Source organism: Camelus dromedarius, chromosome 4 (assembly GCF_036321535.1).
Source record: "Camelus dromedarius isolate mCamDro1 chromosome 4, mCamDro1.pat, whole genome shotgun sequence".
In the NCBI taxonomy this organism is placed as follows: Eukaryota; Metazoa; Chordata; class Mammalia; order Artiodactyla; family Camelidae; genus Camelus; species Camelus dromedarius.
The window spans coordinates 78,272,470-78,290,476 of NC_087439.1; the positions used below are offsets into that span (position 1 = coordinate 78,272,470).

An 18,007-nucleotide genomic window follows, 5' to 3' on the forward strand; every position below is an offset into this window, starting at 1 on the left:
GAAGGCCTATTACAAACTTCCTGCTGAAAGCACTTTCAAAGGCTGGATTCATTTAAAACCAATTCAAGCATGTAAAGTCGTTTTAGGAAATAAGCCCCACATCCCAAGGGCTCAGCTGAGGAGGGCCACGCTTTAGAACAGGTGTGCCACTTCACTGAGCAGGAATTTGGAAATGTCTAACATTAGAAGCACTTCAGAAACTCCAGCCCAACCTGCCCAAGAGTCACAGTTCTGGGGCAGGTGTCAATAAATGCCTTGTGGGGATGGGCATCTGAAAACATCTCTCAGCTTTGATTCAAAATTAGTTAAAACAAATAATCATGATAGGTTCTTTAAAGAGACCACTTTTTTTTTTTGCATGTCCTATTTCAATTTTACTTGTCATAAGGAACTCTCTACTTAAAAAAAAAAAAGTGGTTATTCAAAAAATTTCCATCTATTACATGGTAACAGTCCATAACAGCATTGCATATGTTAATATCCCCGAATTTCAGTCTCTTTCATCTTATCTTGCACCACCAATTGCAAGAGTAAGAACGGGGCTGTTTTTCTCCTCATCATCAGAGTTACTAATATTCCCTTGGAAATTAAAAACTAACACTGCAAGCTTGACCGCAAGCACCCTTTAAACTTGGCCTCTCCCAGCGGGACACCCGGCATTCTGCATCCCATCAATCTGTTCTCCGGCAAAGGCAAACAGTACTTTCCGTTACAATAACTTGTGTCCAGGATAAAAAACAGGCGCTCTGTAGCATATGTAGCATAGCAGCCAGAGCAAAGTTTACTAGCTTTAGCCAATTGGAGGCTATGGAGCTGGGCCAAATTAGCATGTTTTTCTCCGCCTCTAGATGAAGTCATGAGTGAAATATGACATTGAATTTATTTTTAAAAGGGAAGAGGCACAGGAAAGAAAAGCTAAACCTGCAGGAAAGTGCCCTGGGCCGAGGAGAACGCGGTTAGGAAGTGTGTGTGTGCCTCTGAACCCTGAGTGGTTCTCAGTTCTGTATCCTTCGCCTCCCACTGGGTGGAGTAGGCCTTTTAAGAGCAGCTGGAATGCAGTTCCCCTGATCAGTGTAGCCAGTTGTTGCCCGTCTGAACCTCTGCCAGTCCTAGAGAGCGGTGCTCTGAGCGCAAACCAGCGGGCCACGCTCTGCACCCTCACCACCTTCCTTCTCACCGGAGTCAGAATAACGTTCCCACCCATCCAGCCATGGGGGAGGACGCTGCACAAGCTGAAAAGTTCCAGCACCCAGGGCCTGACATGCGGCAGAAGCCAGCCAGCTCCAGCCCGGTGCCTTCCTCCACGCCGAGCCCCAGTCTGAACCCGGGGAGCACGGAGGAGGCCATCCGGGACAACTCGCAGGTGAACGCAGTCACAGTGCTCACGCTCCTGGACAAGCTGGTGAACATGCTGGACGCCGTGCAGGAGAACCAGCACAAGATGGAGCAGCGTCAGATCAGCCTGGAGGGCTCCGTGAAGGGCATCCAGAACGACCTCACCAAGCTCTCCAAGTACCAGGCCTCCACCAGCAACACGGTGAGCAAGCTGCTGGAAAAGTCCCGCAAGGTCAGCGCTCACACGCGGGCCGTCAAGGAGCGCATGGAGAGGCAGTGCGCGCAGGTGAAGCGGCTGGAGAACAACCACGCCCAGCTCCTCAGACGCAACCATTTCAAAGTGCTCATCTTCCAGGTCAGTGCCCCTACTGCTCCTCCCACCCAGCTGGGACTCCTCCGCATCCATGATCTCAGTGGGCCTGGCTCTCACAGTCATTTGTACATCTGTCCTGCCTGTCAGGGATCACACACACAAGGCATTGTCCCCGCTGTCTTCGGCGGGCGAACATGAAATCTGCACACAGGGGTGGGAATTTCCCAGGTCGCTGCAGCCTAAACCCAAGGCAGGTGCCTCAGGAGGTAGCAGATCGGGTCATTTGTCACGGAGCACCTGCATTCACTCCATACAGGTTGGGAAGGTGAGCAGGTGCAGGCACCCTCGTCAAATTCATTTGTCTCCTTGCCTTGTGAACTTGGGGCTCTGACTGCAGCTGTTAGCTGGAAAGGGCAAATTAATTCAGTGGCTGTTTATTAACTCTTTGTGGAAATGAGGTAATCATGTGAGGTTTTGTTTTATCTTTTTTTTAATCAAGAAGCAAGTTTGTAAGTATTCAAAGCATCCCCTTGTCCAAAGGTCACCACCAATCTTTTGAAGACTAACCAAATATTGAAGGCTGATTCCATTTGAGATGAACTAGCCTCTTTTTAAGACACTTTTGGCCAAAACAATCTTGTCGGTTTTTTTCTAGCAAATGATGCACTAAAACTATACAGCATAACTTTTACAAACACACCAGATATGCTTCTCATTGCTCAGAGAGACCACAAATGTAAAATAAAACAAAAGCAGTGTTATCAGTTACAGTTACAAAGGCTAGTCTTGAATATTTTCTCCTTCAAATGGTTGCCTTGGAATAAAAAGGCCACTTAATTTTTTTAATGCATCAATGATGCAATTAATGTAGCTAGAGGCTATTTGGGGACAGGGAAATTGCGTGGGGCTGTTGTTCCACAAAGTGGTGGGCATTTGTGAATCCAAGGGCAGCCCTGCCTAATGCTGGAAGCCCTTCCGCCCAGTGGAAGCCAGCCAGCACAGAGCCCAGGAAGCAATCACCATCCCTGCCCCAGGGCTGTCTCGTTGTGGCCATGTGAATAGGAAAGGATTTCAAAGCCATGGAGGGGAGAGGCTATAACCAACTGTTCGATTGTGAAAGGCACACAAGAAGAGCCTTCATCTCCCAAAAGAGATTTAGAAATTGGAATTTAAACCGAGGGAGCCTTCTTTCTCTAAATGAATCTGCTCTGCCAAGTTAGAACCTAAGCCCCCTTCCTCCATAAAAGGAGACTCATCTCATTGCTTTTTTGGCCTCCTCAAATTGCACTTGATGTTGTAAAGCTTCTGGCAGCTGATGTCCTCCTATACCTTACAGGCTTTTGCAGCCTGGAAATTTTTTAGCTTTTAATGCAAATGGAATAGCTTTTCATGCACCAGATGAACTGAAGAGATATGGGTAACTGTGCCTTTCTTAAGCCATATAAGATCCTTACTTTATTAGCCTAAAAGATATTAGAAATCTCAACTCTCAAGGCATTTCTAAATTAAATACTGATCTCCAAACAAAACCAAACATGTACAGACCTGTTTAAATCTGAGTTATCAAAGGAACTCTCTCCCCTTCCAGTATGAGTCAGAGAGATTATCTCTTGTCCTATCCCTCAGTTAAGGAGGGAAAACAAAAAATTATCTAGTAGAGGAAAATCACAATTCGTCGGGATCAGTTTTTGTTTGGTTTTGCCACGTATGTTCTATAGGTGTTGAGGGGAGGGATGAAGAAGATATGTGACTAAAAAATTCAAGAGAACTGTAAATCTGACATTTAAAAGAAAAAAAAAAAACTGCCGGGAACTTAAAGACACGAGCTGCTGGTGAAATGGTGCCACGGTCTCCTGTTTTGTCACATTAGACTGACAGGTGTGAAATTGCAGCCAGAAATGGTAGGAATTCTCCACAGAGTGAGGAAAAGCTGAAACAGGGGCTCAAGACCAAGGTGGAGTCTAAGAGAATCCAAAGCAACGTGTCCAGTCTCCATTCAGGGCCCCTTAGCAAGCAGCCCCCAAGGACCTTTTTTTAAAGAGCAGTTAAGGAGACAGAAAACTAGAGGTAAGGAACTGGACCTTTCTTAAACTGTATAAGATTTTTCTTAGCCTGAAGGATATTAGAAACCTCAACTCTCAAGGTATTGCAAGATGACAATTTTGAAGAAAAAAAAAACACAAAAAACACAAGTGAAGTCCCTCAGTGGAAAAGTTGCTCTTTCTCTTGATCCTTCTTAAAGTAGGGGTTTGAGGGTAGTAATTATGCCAATGGATAAAAATAATCACTTGTGTTAGAGAGTGGTCTGGTACTGAGGTTGAGTAGATAAATTTTGTCATACGGACACTGGTTCAAATCCTAGTTTCACCACTTGCCACTTGTGCACATTTGGTAGCTTTTCCAATCTTCTGCTTCCTCATCTGTACATCTTATTAATATCTCAGAATATTAACAAGAGCAAAAATATTCTTGAGCTCTTAGGAAGCCCCGCATACTCCACTAAGCATCTTTCTGGAGTTTATCTCAATTGCCCCAACTTATAGATGAGGATGCCGAGATTCAGAAATGCTTATATCTTGTCCGAAGTTATTTAGTAAGCAAGTAGTGAAGCTGAAATTTGAACTCATACTTAATTGATTTCAAAGTATGCTCTTAAAGATTAGTGGTTCTTCCCTTATGTCTCCCTCATAGGATAAGGAATAAATGGAATAACATATTTTAAATGGTTAATGACTGTCATGATTTAAGAGCTCAAGGAATAGAAGCTCTTCCTGGGTGGATCTGAAATGCACTGCATGGAGAAGAGGCTACACTTGTGCTTGGTCAGAAATATGGCTCTTTAGTAAAAATTGTTCCCATCCTACCCAGGGTCTGTAAAACAGCAATGCATTTGCTTTTTTCAGTCAGGACTTATTAAAAGCTACATACACACACACACAGACACACACACACACACTGCCATATATTGTATGACAATTACCGTGTTGAAGTCAATATTACATCCCCACCACTCCCTGAAAGCAAAGGACTCTGCCCAAAGGGCCTACTCTAAATAGACCCTTCTAGTAGCAGCACAGTCTTCAAAATGAGACAGAGGGTAGGTGTTTCCTAGTAGAACCTGCAGAGTGAGGAGGGCAGATAATGTACCAGGCACCACTTCATGTCTTTAAGTTGTTTGTCACTTTCAGTCCACTTGACCCGTATGCTAGACTTTCCTTTCCTAAATCCACTGGCTTTCTAGTTTAAGACAAAAAAATTAACGTAAAAATAAGAGAGTGAGGAAAAAAATCTGTCACCGGACTGGAACATATTCAGTAGCGTAGTGTTCAGAAGATTATGTTCCCAGATGTTTCCAACTTGTAAAGTCCTGTTGTGTCCGCCAAAATCTGCAGGTACTTTTTGGTTGGTTGGTTCACCTACTAGATGCACATTAGCATTTTTAAAAATTCTAAAATCTGTCCTTAATTTGTTCTATTGAAAACGTATCATGTATTTATTTAAGTTGGTACTGAACTTACAACATTGTTGTAGCTGTTAAGCCTCTCAAGACTTAGCAATTACTTCAAATTATAACCAGTAGAATCTAAAACTGGAGAAAATTCATCTCCTTTTGAGCAATAAAATACATTGTAAAATCCTTATTAAACTTATCAGCTTCCCTTTTTACAGTTTTTTAAAATAATAGCTTAAGATCAATGTTTGAATTCAAAATACTGTGACAGGACCCAGTATAAATAAGACTCAGAGGGGTTGCTGATCAAAAAGCAAATGCTAAAGACTAATAGAACTAATTTGCCTATAAGTGCATACATATCTTTTACTAAAAGCAAAATTTATACAGAAAAATCAGTGAATTTACAGTTAAGATGAAATTTTCACTAGAATTTCACAGGTAACTGGCCCTGAGGGTGTGATGATTATTTGAATGAGCAGTTTGGGAATGATTTCAAATCCAGGGAACAAAATGAGAGTACTCATGGACAGTTTACACTTACATCCACATAAAATTGTGAAATTAGGTGAAAAGAGTAGAGGTTAGATATTTGCTGTGGATACATTTGTGGAGAATCAAGCCTATAAATGTGTTCAAATATTCATCATTTGGGTTCCTTTGACAAGAAGAGAAGTTTAGAAGGGTGCTAAAAGTGTAACGTCGTCAGACTATTTTTTTAAATTCATTTTTTTAAAGACTGTACTTTTTCACTACCCTGAAAACTGCTACATTAGTACAGACTTAGAAGAAATGGGGATATTGGTGATCAAAGACACCTCTTGATGTTCATAACACATTGATTAATGTTCCCATAGTGGGATACTAGTTTTGATGCACTAGTTATCCAGTGCACTTTCAGTTTATGAGATAAACAAAATACTAGTTCTTATTGTATTATTTACACTTACTGAATGTCAGCACTGCCTCAGGCACTTTAAATGAACAACTGATTATTGTCAATATTTCTTCTAAAGAATCATTTTCTCTCATATATCAAAAAACTAGACTCTACCTGAGATGCAGCCTTTCCAAGTAAATGTCACCCCTTCTGTTGTTTTGTAATCTATATCTGTTTGAATTGAACAAATGAAAAATGTTCTCCAATGCAACTCAGGTCCTGCAGTTTTGATGCTTGTATGAAAGCAAACATGTGAGGCATTTGTACCCTATGAGATCACTTCTGCAATTTGTTAACTAGTTTTCATGGGATTTAGGTTAATATCACAGTATCAAATATTTTAGAGCTGGCAAGCACCTCAATAATCATGTAGTTTAACCTCATTTTATATTAAAGGAGGAGAGGCCCTGAGAAACAAAGTGACTAGCAAGGTTTCACTTTACTAATAATGGAAATTATAGAACTGAATTATGAAATGAGTGAAAACAAAACACTATAATCCCACTATGGCAAAGTTCATGTCTACTAGGTTTTCTACAACAGCTTTTAAATAATTCAGTGTGGTTTGCTTTTTGTTTTGTTTCATGGGTTTTTGTGCGTGCAACAAGGAACACCTAACCAGTGTGATCTTAAAAAAGAATTGAACCCTTGATAACACTGAAAAATAATGAAACTTTTAAATCCTCCAGAATGTGAAAGACTGCTTAGGGATTATAACTAATGCATTTTATTCTTATGACTTGCTGATTCCACTGACAGCTGCCTTAGGGGTGCAGTTCTAATCAATGGCTTTATCCGCTTGGCAATCTATACCTCAGAAACACAAATCGGAGAAAACCATCAATGTGTAAAAGAGACCTATAAATCAGAATGTCAGGTGGGCACAGTTCCATTTTAATAACTAGTATTTAGAGATTATTGGGTAAAACATTCCATGGACACAAATTTATGGTCCTCATATCCCTCCAGGATGCCACTACATCCCTGTGGGAATGTAACAGTCTTTGTTATTTTCTTCTAACAACAGGGATGATAAGTTAGTGACAGGAGGGCAAACTGCCTTTTTCAAGCTTTTAAATGACTCACTGCAGGCTTCCTTTTCTAATGCTAGTCATAGAGTCTCCTCCTCTTCTAAAGTGTGCGTATCTATACATGTGCAAAGAAGATTTGCTTCCATGAGCATCAACCCGAGAAGTGCCCAGCATGTTGGCCGGTTTCTCTGTGTTGATATCTACAGGAATGACTGAGACTATTAGTACACAAGAATCAACAGAAACTGCAAACAAGCAAAAGTGCAAGGAAAAATGCCACTTCTCAAGGGTTCTTTCCACTCTTTTGCTCTTTTATGGTTCAAGCATATATCACTCATACGTGTTTAATTCTCCCTTCCTTTTAAAAACTCCTAAGGGTCCTTGTGAAAGGTCAGAACCAGGAGCAGCTGCATCACTGGGGCTGAATACCTTTTTGAAAATCAATCTGTAGGACAAATAGTCAGTTGCGTGGGAGTCTCTACTGTGTAGAACTACTCAAGGAAGCAATGCAACCCACAAGGGATTCTTAATGCCACATGAAGGAGTTACAAACCCGAAGTAGAATCAAGGATGTATATTTGATCCTTCCCCTTGAAAGAGCCATCAATCTTAGAATCTGCAAGAGAAAGCAGATCAAATACTTTATAATAGGAGGCTGAAGGTAGAAGTATCGCCTCACCTGTAGGCAGGTGAAATATCAAGTATTTCCACGAGGTGTGTGCCCTGAGCAACTCACACATGAGCAGGTAAGACTGGACACCTGGGGGACAGTGCAGTTACAGAGGATCCACTGTCCGAAGTTCAGGTTGAATTTCCACCACTGTAACAGCTATCCTACAGTCAAATACCTTGTATACATTTTCCTAACAAATAGAGATTGTGAAGAGTGTCAGCATTTTTCTGCTTCTAAACACACATTACGGAAAGGTAAGACCTACATGTACTAGGACTTCACAAATTCCTGTGTGAAAGGAAAGGGCTTCCCCTCAGAGTGGAACTATAAAAAGATGCAAAATAAACATTATCCAGGAGACAGAACACAAAATACTGCTTGAGTAATTAAAATGACAGCAGAAGCATAGCAGTTGGCCAAGAAGACATATCTCACTTGTTTCCAGTTGTGGAAAGACAGTTCTAACTCTTTCTGGATTCTGTCTGTTCCCACTGGGTTTATCTTCATAGCTGGCATCAAAGGGTTCTTGTATAAATTTATCTGGCATCGTATAAAGGAGTTCAGTTGGGTTTCCCACCTTCCTTCGACTGCCTTTGTGTATGCAGTGTGTATCCACCACAGATCACTTCTGATTCACCTGATAATTCACTTTTCCCAAACCTGCCCTCAAGGGACACATGGTGAGAGAGTCAAGAGTCTAAGACTCAACAGTAACTGTGCTTTTTTAACAATAAATTTACATTTCATTAAAAATGCACTATTAATAGTTTAACTCGTTGAGAATTAGTTAGTATGTCTCTCTTCTGGTGAGGCTGAAGAAAGGGAAGTTATCAGAGTAATCCTTTGATTACCCAGAGATTAGACTATACAGAATACACCTCTTCTTTAGTAACCAAGGCTTATTTTTCCAGTTTTCCACCTGAATTTCTGCCTTCTTCTCTGAGAACTTTAAGTAACACTTCACTGAGCTCTTGGTTTCTTCCTTTCCTGCAGGCAACTCCTGTCAAACTTTCCCAACCCTCTTGTCAAACCCCAAAAGTAATTTTGCTTCTGGACTAAGCATCAGAGCTCTCGCTATTTCTGCAGCCTGCCCCTTCTTCAGTAATACTCATCCACTGAGAATAAAATCCTTCCTTAAAAAGGGAAACCACCAAGCCCCTTAGGCCTGGTTCTCATTTCCCAGTGGTGGCAGCAGTCAGCAAACTTCCTTCTAGACACAGAGCCAGGCCCATTCGTCCGTAGTCCTCAGGCCTACTCAACAGAGGGACAGTGTCCACCCCAGCAACCCCCAGGGCTGCGTTAGAAAGCCTCCTCACCCGACATGCACTCAAACACCTGTGGAGCTCTCAGGAACTGCTCTAGTCACCGGGGCATAACAACCAACAAGAGACAGAAGTTCCCCTCTCATGAGAACTATATGCCAATGAAAAAGATGCAAGTCGAAACTTGACACGTGGCAAAGTTGTTCTCTGTAAACATCCATGTCATAAATGACTTGCGGGAATCTCATGCTCCTTTCACTTTTTTACTTTATCTTTTATACTGTGTTTCTGACACATTCTGTGATATTTGAAATGGGAGAGTGTGGAGAGAGCTTTGAGAAAGAGAATCTGTGATTTCTTCACTCTACCAAGGATCCTGTTAACCAGATGCCCTGCTTTTTACCTGTACCCAAGATGTTAACCAATTTACAGAAAGGACTCTTACGAGTAGGTGTGTGTAAGGGGGAGACATGGAGCTGTATTTTTTCAGAGTATCATAATTATACTATTCAGTATAATTAAAACATTGTCCACTTAGTCTTTGTAGCAAGAAGTTACAAGTAAGCAGGTAAACTCTTAGAACATGTTTTTGATCATAACCCCAATTTTATTGACTTTTCAGTCAATCAAAAATGCAAAACAAGAAGGGAAGCTCTTACCATTAACATAAACTTTGCATGAAGTTCAGCTCCCAGGAAGGCTTAAAAAAATTTTTTTAATTAAAGTATAGTTGATTTACAATGTTGTGTTAGTTTCAGGCATACAGCAAAAAGATTCAGTTATACACATATATACGTAGGTGTGTGTATATATATATACACACACATATATATACACACACACACATATATATATATATATATATATATATATATATATATATATATATATTCTTTTTCAGGTTCTTATCCATTATAGGTTATTATAAGATATTGACTGTAGTTCCTTGTGCTACACAGTAGGTTCTTGTTGGTTATTTTATATATAGAGTATATACATGTTAATCTCAAACTCCTAATGTATCCCCAACCTGCCCCTTCCCTTTTGGTAACCATAAGTTTGTCTTCTATGTCCCAGACAGACTTTTAAATTCACTAAATCCGTGTTTTGGTTTTTTTTTTTAACTGAAAGTTTACTGGGCAGTCCACAGTATAATCAGGAATCTCGGCCTGAAGGCCGGTGCAGGGGCCTGGAGCCTGGCCCACCTCGGCATTCTTGCAGATCCCCTAGTACTCCTGGTTGTGCAGTTTGAAAGCTGATACTCTAGGTCAAATCCTCTTGTTCACATTTGGAAGGAACTGAGACCCAAGGAGATGAAGTTATTTGCTGAAACCCTCAGAGCCATCGAGCAGGACAGCAAGGACTGAGAGCCACGCCTCCTGTCACACGTTCTTGTCCCTGTGCCATTTCTTCCAGTGAAGGCACCTGCTGGCTGGCTCTCATTTTCCAACAGTCAAAAAAAAAAAAAAATAAAATAAAAATCAAAGGGATTCCTATGCTGGGTGACACACATCTGTCTGAATTCAAATCTCCCCACTTAGCAACACCGGAGAACCATCTCTCTTACACTCGGGGGGAAGAGGTGTGCTGAGGCATAGGGAGAGGCAGATCTTTGTACTCCTAGAAGCTGGAGGAAGAGGTGTGCTGGGAATAGTGCGGGAGGCAGATTCCTGAGTTTCCCTCCTCAGTCTTCACTGTAGGTAGGAGCTGAAGTATTCTTGCCCAGGGAAGCCCTGTTTAACAAGAGAGGCTTGATAAGGTACACCTGGAAGCATAAATCCCCTTATTGCTCCAGAAATGGCCCAAGTATACCATCTTCCCTTACAATGCCCACAAAGAATGCACTAAACCACAAGGCTTTGCAAGTGGGTCCCCAGTAAGCCTGGCCCTTGCTACTCTTACTCCAAAATTACGTCATTAGAAAAATTAGTGTGCACTTTTAAACAGCTACCAAGGTTGATCATGCCTTTACCTCCGACTTCTGTTTGCGGAGGGAACCTGGTGTCTGGTTTACTGGGTGTCTGACACTTGAGGATTTTCCAGTTCTCCCCCTGCCTTCATCTTTTATCTTGACTTCCAGGCTCTTTTGTGGTGGGATTTTGGCAGGAACAGAGCCTGAGGGTAGAAGAGAGAGGCCCTCTGGGTTCACAGTAACTTACTTTAGCTCCTTTATCTAGGCAGCTTCCTGGTCAATCTGAGCCACAGCCCACTTCCCTCCCTGCCTGTCACTGATACAGCCCTTGCCAGATGCCCTCAGAATATTCCCAATAGGCAGCCCTTGGCCTTATCCAGCCTAGGGGGGATGAGCTGATCAGTTTAGAATTAACTTCATATTCTAGAAAACTGAAACACAGACATACGGTTTCTGTCAGGCCAAAACACGTACACACAAATCACAGCAGTTCGCGACCACTGTTAAATGTGTTATTAACATGAAATCTACACTGGCCATCTTTTCAGGAAGAAAATGAGATCCCTGCCAGTGTGTTTGTGAAGGAGCCGGTTTCCAGCCCAGCGGAAGGGAAGGAGGAGCCAGCTGACGAAAACAAGTCCCTGCAGGAAGCTTTGCACACAGTGGACCTCTCATCTGATGATGAATTGCCCCACGACGAGGAGGCCCTGGAAGACAGTGCTGACGAAAAGATGGAAGAAAGTAGGGCAGAAAAAATAAAAAGATCCAGTCTCCGGAAAGTGGATAGCCTCAAGAAAGCCTTTTCTCGCCAGAACATTGAGAAAAAGATGAACAAGCTAGGGACAAAAATCGTATCTGTAGAGAGGAGAGAGAAGATTAAGAAATCTCTCACTTCCAATCACCAAAAAATGTCCTCGGGGAAAAGCTCTCCCTTCAAGGTTTCTCCCCTCACTTTTGGTCGAAAGAAAGTCCGAGAGGGAGAAAGCCCTGCAGAAAATGAAACCAGGTCAGAAGACATGCCCAGCAGTGAGATGCCCAACGACCACGAGGAGAGCTCGTTTGCAGAGGGTCTTTCCGAAGTCTCCCTCACCAGTGCCCTGGCGGAAGGGAAGAGCGTGGACGGGGATGCGGACAGGGCGGCCTCGAGAGGGAGTCACTCGGCTGTGGACAGCAACATCGACCTGACCATCGTGGAAGATGAAGAGGAGGAGTCGGTGGCCCTGGAGCAGGCACAGCTGGTGCGCTACGCAGGAGACTACGTGCTGACCTCCGAGGAGGCGGAGCAGTCGGAGGAGCAGCCTGTGCAGCCGGCGGTCCTCCAGGTGGACCAGACCGCCTAAACGCACAGCCTGCTGCGCCCGGCCTGCGCTTTCAGTTAGGGGCGTAGCCGGAGCCTAGAAACGAACTCCTGAGCATCTCCAGCACTACGCATTCACACCCGTCACTGTCCAGGCAGTCATCAGTTACTACACAGTAGCAGCACACACGTGACCAAGACTTACTAAGAAGGCAGCCTATCAGGGTCTACACTTCTAATTTACTCTCAGGTTCCATTTCGGTAGTTCTTTAAGATTGCCCAGAAGAAACGGAGCAGTCGCATAACACCGATCAATTCGGCTTAGTCAGAAAAACCAGAGGCTATGTAAGATACTAATCATGAATGTGATTCATTTTTTGTCATTCCATAAGCTCAATGAATTGTACCAGTAATATACTGAATTTCCATAGAACTCTGTAAATCTATAGTCTTCAAGTGTGTGATACATAATACACATACGTATTTTAGCTAAAGAGGTAACTACTTGTATCTCTTAAGAAGAAAACACTTTTCTTAAAAGGTGGAAGAGAAAGTTCAGTTGATCATTCACATAGTGGAAACTAATGTTTATTGAAAGTGAAGGAGAAATTGAAAGACTATGATAATCAGCTAATGAAGTAAGATATGTAGAAAAGTTGAGATGATTAGATAAAAAAACTAAGGAGACTTCGGAAAATAAGAGAAACAGGAAACCAAGACTGCCAAAGAGAATGAAGACAGAAAAAAGTATATGCTCAAAAGCGAAACTTTTACAGTATTAGTTCAAGCATTTCACTCTATATAACAACACTAAAGAAGTTCATATATTGTGGATAATATGTTATCTCTTCACAGTATTTTTATTTTCCAATGTTTTCAAATAATATAAAAACACTTTGCTCTGTTAAAGCTGCATTTTTCTTAATAAATAAAAGACATTACAAGTATTTCTCTAAGGAAGTTCAAAAGGATGTTGTCTCTTTAACACTGGAATGAACATAAATCTTCAAAATTAGTACATACTGCCTTTTGTAGGAAGTTGGGTCATAGTATTCTTTAACGTTTTCCAAATTTGATATAATCCTTACACTCCAAATGATGTAATGTGGGTTTATAAGATGTCAGAATCAACAGGTTTAAGAAGGAAAAGATTCTGTTTTTCCTTTTTTTGTACATAATGGTAATTTCATTGCAGTTTTATTTATATAGTCATTTCACAGAATATTAATGTGTTTCTTAACTTCTTAAAGCATGCTAGTGTTTATGTACATGTGCACAGTTACTCAGAGTAATTTTTACTACCACCTAACATTATACTAAAGTATTGTTTTATCTATTTTTAATTACAGAATGGTAATGTTTTGAGAAAACGATTATAGTTTAAAGACAGTTGTACCAGAGAGCAAATTCCCTTCCTTTAGTATGCACCACTCACTATAAGTAACCTTACAAATATAGATAATCCAAGACAGTATTAACAAACTATGCTTTGTCTTAGAAAAGATACAGAATTAACAGATGTATTTTGTTGCCTCACTGATACAGCTATATTATTATTTTGCAATAATGTACCCCAAATATTAGATTATTGAACTAACACTGGCTATGTTAAAGAAGACTAAATAAACCAAAAAATAAAAAGTATATAAAAATGTCAGTTTCTTGGCAGAATGATTTTAAAACAACCAGAAAGAATTGACTTTTAAACTCTCCTCCAAATGTAGCCATAATGTTGATTGTTTCAGTCCTGATTTCCCCTATTAACTCTGCTTTCTTTTTTCCCTGATCTCATTTAGAAATCTGAGTCTCATTCTTCAAGTTTAACTTTCTTGACATCACCTTGCCAGCTCTGGAGAGCATCTGAATTTATTGCAGCAGCTTGATGAATTTGATAGTTCCATCTGCATTTTTATTATTTTGTACCAGACCTTATAATACCTTAAATAGCCCTGCAAACATGAATGTACTGAGCCATACATTCAGTTGATTCGCCCAGATACACCTCTGTCTTTTGCAGTGCCATCCACTTGGTAAAAGACTTAATTTCACCCAGGGCCCTAAACATGTCTGTTTAACCTTTACAAAGTTACAGTCATTTCTTGAAGCTGAGAAGTTGGGGGATCCAAGGCTAATGTAATGTTTACATTTCCTTTTCAAAAATGCTTATGTCCTTTGTTTCTAGAAACTATCTGCATGTCAGTGAAAAATTGCACTCAGGCATCGTTTTAGATTTGACTGACAAACATTTATTCTTTGTTCCTCATTTGAAGCGTTACAATCCTAGGCAATAAAAGAGAGAATTAGGCCAGATAATTGCTGGAAGACACATACTGTAGGGATTAGAGACAGCAGCAGTTGTGGAAAGGGAAACTATTTATTCTGCATTATTGTAGAATCATTTGCATACTGGTGAGGCTGCAAAGTCCCCAAATTAGATATATCTTCCTCCCACCCATCCAATAACCCATTGCTAACTTTATGTGCCAGGAGCTCAAGAACTGGATTAGTTTTCCCCCAAAGATTGGTTATACATTAATAAGCACTGAGATCCATATCTTAGAAAGACAATTCAGGAATAAGATGTATCTATTACATGGATCACAAACCTCACAGAAATAAAACAAAGATGTCATTCTTCCATGAGATTTTATTTTTCAAATACATATACATATATTTCAACAAAAATATTTTCCTCTTTCCACTTACAACTCTAGTATTTGGCTGAATTTCTTTTTATACATGAAAATAAAAGACCCACAGAAAGGCCAGTTCTGCACCAAATAAAAATATTTTTACATGTACTGTGTGATGAAAGCCTAAAATGTTTCTGCTTTTAGCAATGCTTATGCAGAAGAGCAAGGTTTGAACCCCACGCTCTTCAGTCCACTATCAGGAAACTAGAAGCTCCTTTGACAGAGCCAAGCCACTAGTGTAAGTAAAGGTTATAATGAAAGTCATTTCCTACATTAAGACACTAATGCCCAAGCCCAGTTAATTCCTGCTCGAAACTTTGTTTACTGCCCTACGGCCCCAGTCTAAGTGATTTTATATTGGAGACTGGGAGTATGAGGAATGGAGATACAGGCAGCAATCATTATTAACAGTTCCATAGCAACCACAAGTCTTTTCCTAAAAACCAAGACTCTGACACTGCAAAACAAGTTTCAGACGAAATTGGCATTGGACCTTTGTATTCTGCTTGATCTGGGCGGCGAGATAGAGACTTCTGCAGCTGGGAATGCATTCTTCCGGGGAACAGGCAGTAATTCACATTATTAAAGATAAATTCTTCTGGTTTTTTTGTTTTAACCATTGCATTATCCTGTAGTATTTGAAACACTAAAATTATCTTTAACTCTCCACACAAACTGCCCCAGTGAAGAACCCACGCTTTTAGCAAAATAGCTTGATATTCATACACTTAAAGACTTTCCACTAAAATACAATTCATTAAATATTTATAGAGCAATATAGAGATTTGTCCCTTCCACCCGGTAAAATTCGTAGTGCCCAAAGCAGTGACACAAGCATGGGGGAGAAGGAACTAACATTTCTGATAGCTTAATCTACCCCAGAGTGGGCACTCCAATGGTAAGGAATACTGTGTACCTACCACATGCTAGATACAAGTATTATCTCATTTAATCAAATGGATCCTTTTACAAAAGTATTATTTTTACAGTGAGACTTCTGAAGTTAATTTACTACTCCAACTAGTAAGATGTGGTGAGAGAGGGAGTGCCAGAGTTCTTAACCACTCTAAATTCTCATTCAGCATGTTACAATTTAAGTATTCTTCCTTTGAAAGTCACAGAATTAAAAGACTTGTCCAAGTTCAAGTAACTACCGAGAGTGTCAGTGCTCAACCCCAGTCAAATCCATGCTACTGCCAACACAGGCTCCTAATTGTATCACCCAACTGTGCTTAATTATGAATCACTTTATAAACTCTCAAATGGTATGGTATTAACTTCATTTTATCGCCCCTTATACATCTGCACTTTGTAAATGCTTTTAATGATAGTCATACTAATGCTAAGAAAAAACAGCTCACGGTTCTTGGGGAACCACAGAGAGACTACTGTTCAGGTCTGCTCAGGCCACAGAGGGGCTCCTAAGCTCCTTGGCATTGTCCATTGTCAGTGGCCACAGGGTTCACTGTGGGGCACAGTTTAATAAGTGCAAGCTGTCAACAGAGATAGATACTAGAATCAGCTAATTCAAAAATGGCACAAGAAGTCTGCCTCAAACTCTTCAAGTTAAAGGAGTCATATCCCTTGTCATGCTAGAAGAAATCACTTTATCTTGTCTGGACACATCCTCTCCTAGGCTGAAAATATGAGCAAATGGCCAAATCAGCAGAGGGTGGGGGAAGTGTGGGGGTTTGGGAAGTAGGGTGAACCCTGACAATACAGAGACCTAGTCTCTGAAGATCACTCCTGAAAAACTGTCTGGTTGTCTTCTCAAGGAAAACAGGAGCTAAGTCAAGAAAAAGCTGGTGTCTCCATTGCTGTGGGGAAGCAAGCAAAGAAAACCCTACAGCCCAGCCCTCACTCATCAGGAGGTATGCTGCAGGCAATGACTTTCTGCAAGGTTCTGGCAGTGCTCACAAACTCAAATGCCTAAGGGACTCACGCATAAGTAACATGGTTTGAGGCAGTGGCAGCAGTTGTGGCAAAGTGGGCCTTGACCTCTCTGATGGGGCACCCACATCATGCATCTACCTAGAGGTGGTGCCTTTGCTAGTTTCTAAAAAGGGATGTTACGTTCCAGAAGCCTCCTTGGATTGTGGCAAATTGGTTCCACTGCCCGACTCCAGTTGCCACGTGGGAAGTCAGGCCCAGTGTTGCCAAAGTCTCCCCTTCTTTTAAGAAGAGCTAGAATTTAGATTTCTTTTTTACATGAAAATCTCCTGGCTTTTAATTTTTGGCAACTAGCTCAAATCATTTTAAACATGGTGTGAGCTGACTGTAACTCTCTGCTGTCTGGTTGGAGCCTCGGGACAGACCTTCAGATTCAGACTCCTGGTCTGTAAGGGAAGGCTCCTGGGTTCTCCTTCCCCTCCCCAAGGCACAGACATGGGGGAAAAAAAGCTACTAACAGGATTGGATCTGCCTTGAGAAAAAGCACAAACATTTTCTTAGGGAAAGAGAAAATGCAAAAATACCCTTGCCTGAACTTGTAAGAAATTTTCTTACTGCATTTGTGGAAAGACTGCTGTTATGCTGCACAGTCGATGCGCTGAGGAGACAGTCGCCAATCACACTGAAAGGTGGTTATACACTCTCTAATGGGAAAGCACCACTTCCTGTTGTTTGCAGCACTAGCTAGTGGGTTACCTGTAGAGCCCTGGGTGTCAAAGGGATTGGTATTTGGGGTAAACTGAGCATATAATGTGACTATTCCATTTCTGTGTTCCAGTAGAAAAATATCTACTCCTATCAATAACCTGGAGGTCCTACAGATGACAGAAGGCAAGTCTGCACTCTGCTCTGCCATATATCAGAGCAAAATGGCCAGCCAACAATCCAATTCTTCAACTCTTTATTGTTAGTAATGAGGTACTAAAGGAAAAGAACACAGCTCAATTTTCTGGATGCTAAATTGAGACTTCAGAGCTCAGAGCTGGGGAAAAAAAACCTGATACCAATTTAGCACAAGGGGCAAGATGTCCTTTGTTAAGGAGAAACTCTATGTTTGCAAACACTTGAAGCTCTAAGGACGCTCAGGGATTAGCTCCAAGGTCCTTGTTCTCCAAGGTCCACTGCCTGTTAATCATCTCCAGAACCCCAA

General features: G+C 41.2%; 1 protein-coding gene across 1 annotated transcript; it reads left to right on the top strand.

Annotated features, from left to right (window-relative positions):
* The first annotated feature begins 898 nt into the window (after positions 1–898).
* Positions 899–13,871, top strand: CAVIN2 (caveolae associated protein 2). Its single transcript, XM_010979725.3, has 2 exons — positions 899–1,690; positions 11,466–13,871. Exons 1-2 carry the CDS (start codon positions 1,211–1,213, stop codon positions 12,255–12,257), a joined length of 1,272 nt encoding a protein of 423 aa, XP_010978027.2. The 5' UTR covers positions 899–1,210; the 3' UTR covers positions 12,258–13,871.
* Positions 13,872–18,007: the final 4,136 nt, after the last annotated feature.

Bases quoted from the DNA above. Each gene is read 5' to 3' on its own strand.
- CAVIN2 (XM_010979725.3), top strand. From the start codon at position 1,211: ATGGGGGAGGACGCTGCACAAGCTGAAAAGTTCCAGCACCCAGGGCCT. The intron at 1,691-11,465 runs GTCAGTGCCCCT...CCATCTTTTCAG, and splicing joins TCAAAGTGCTCATCTTCCAG to GAAGAAAATGAGATCCCTGC.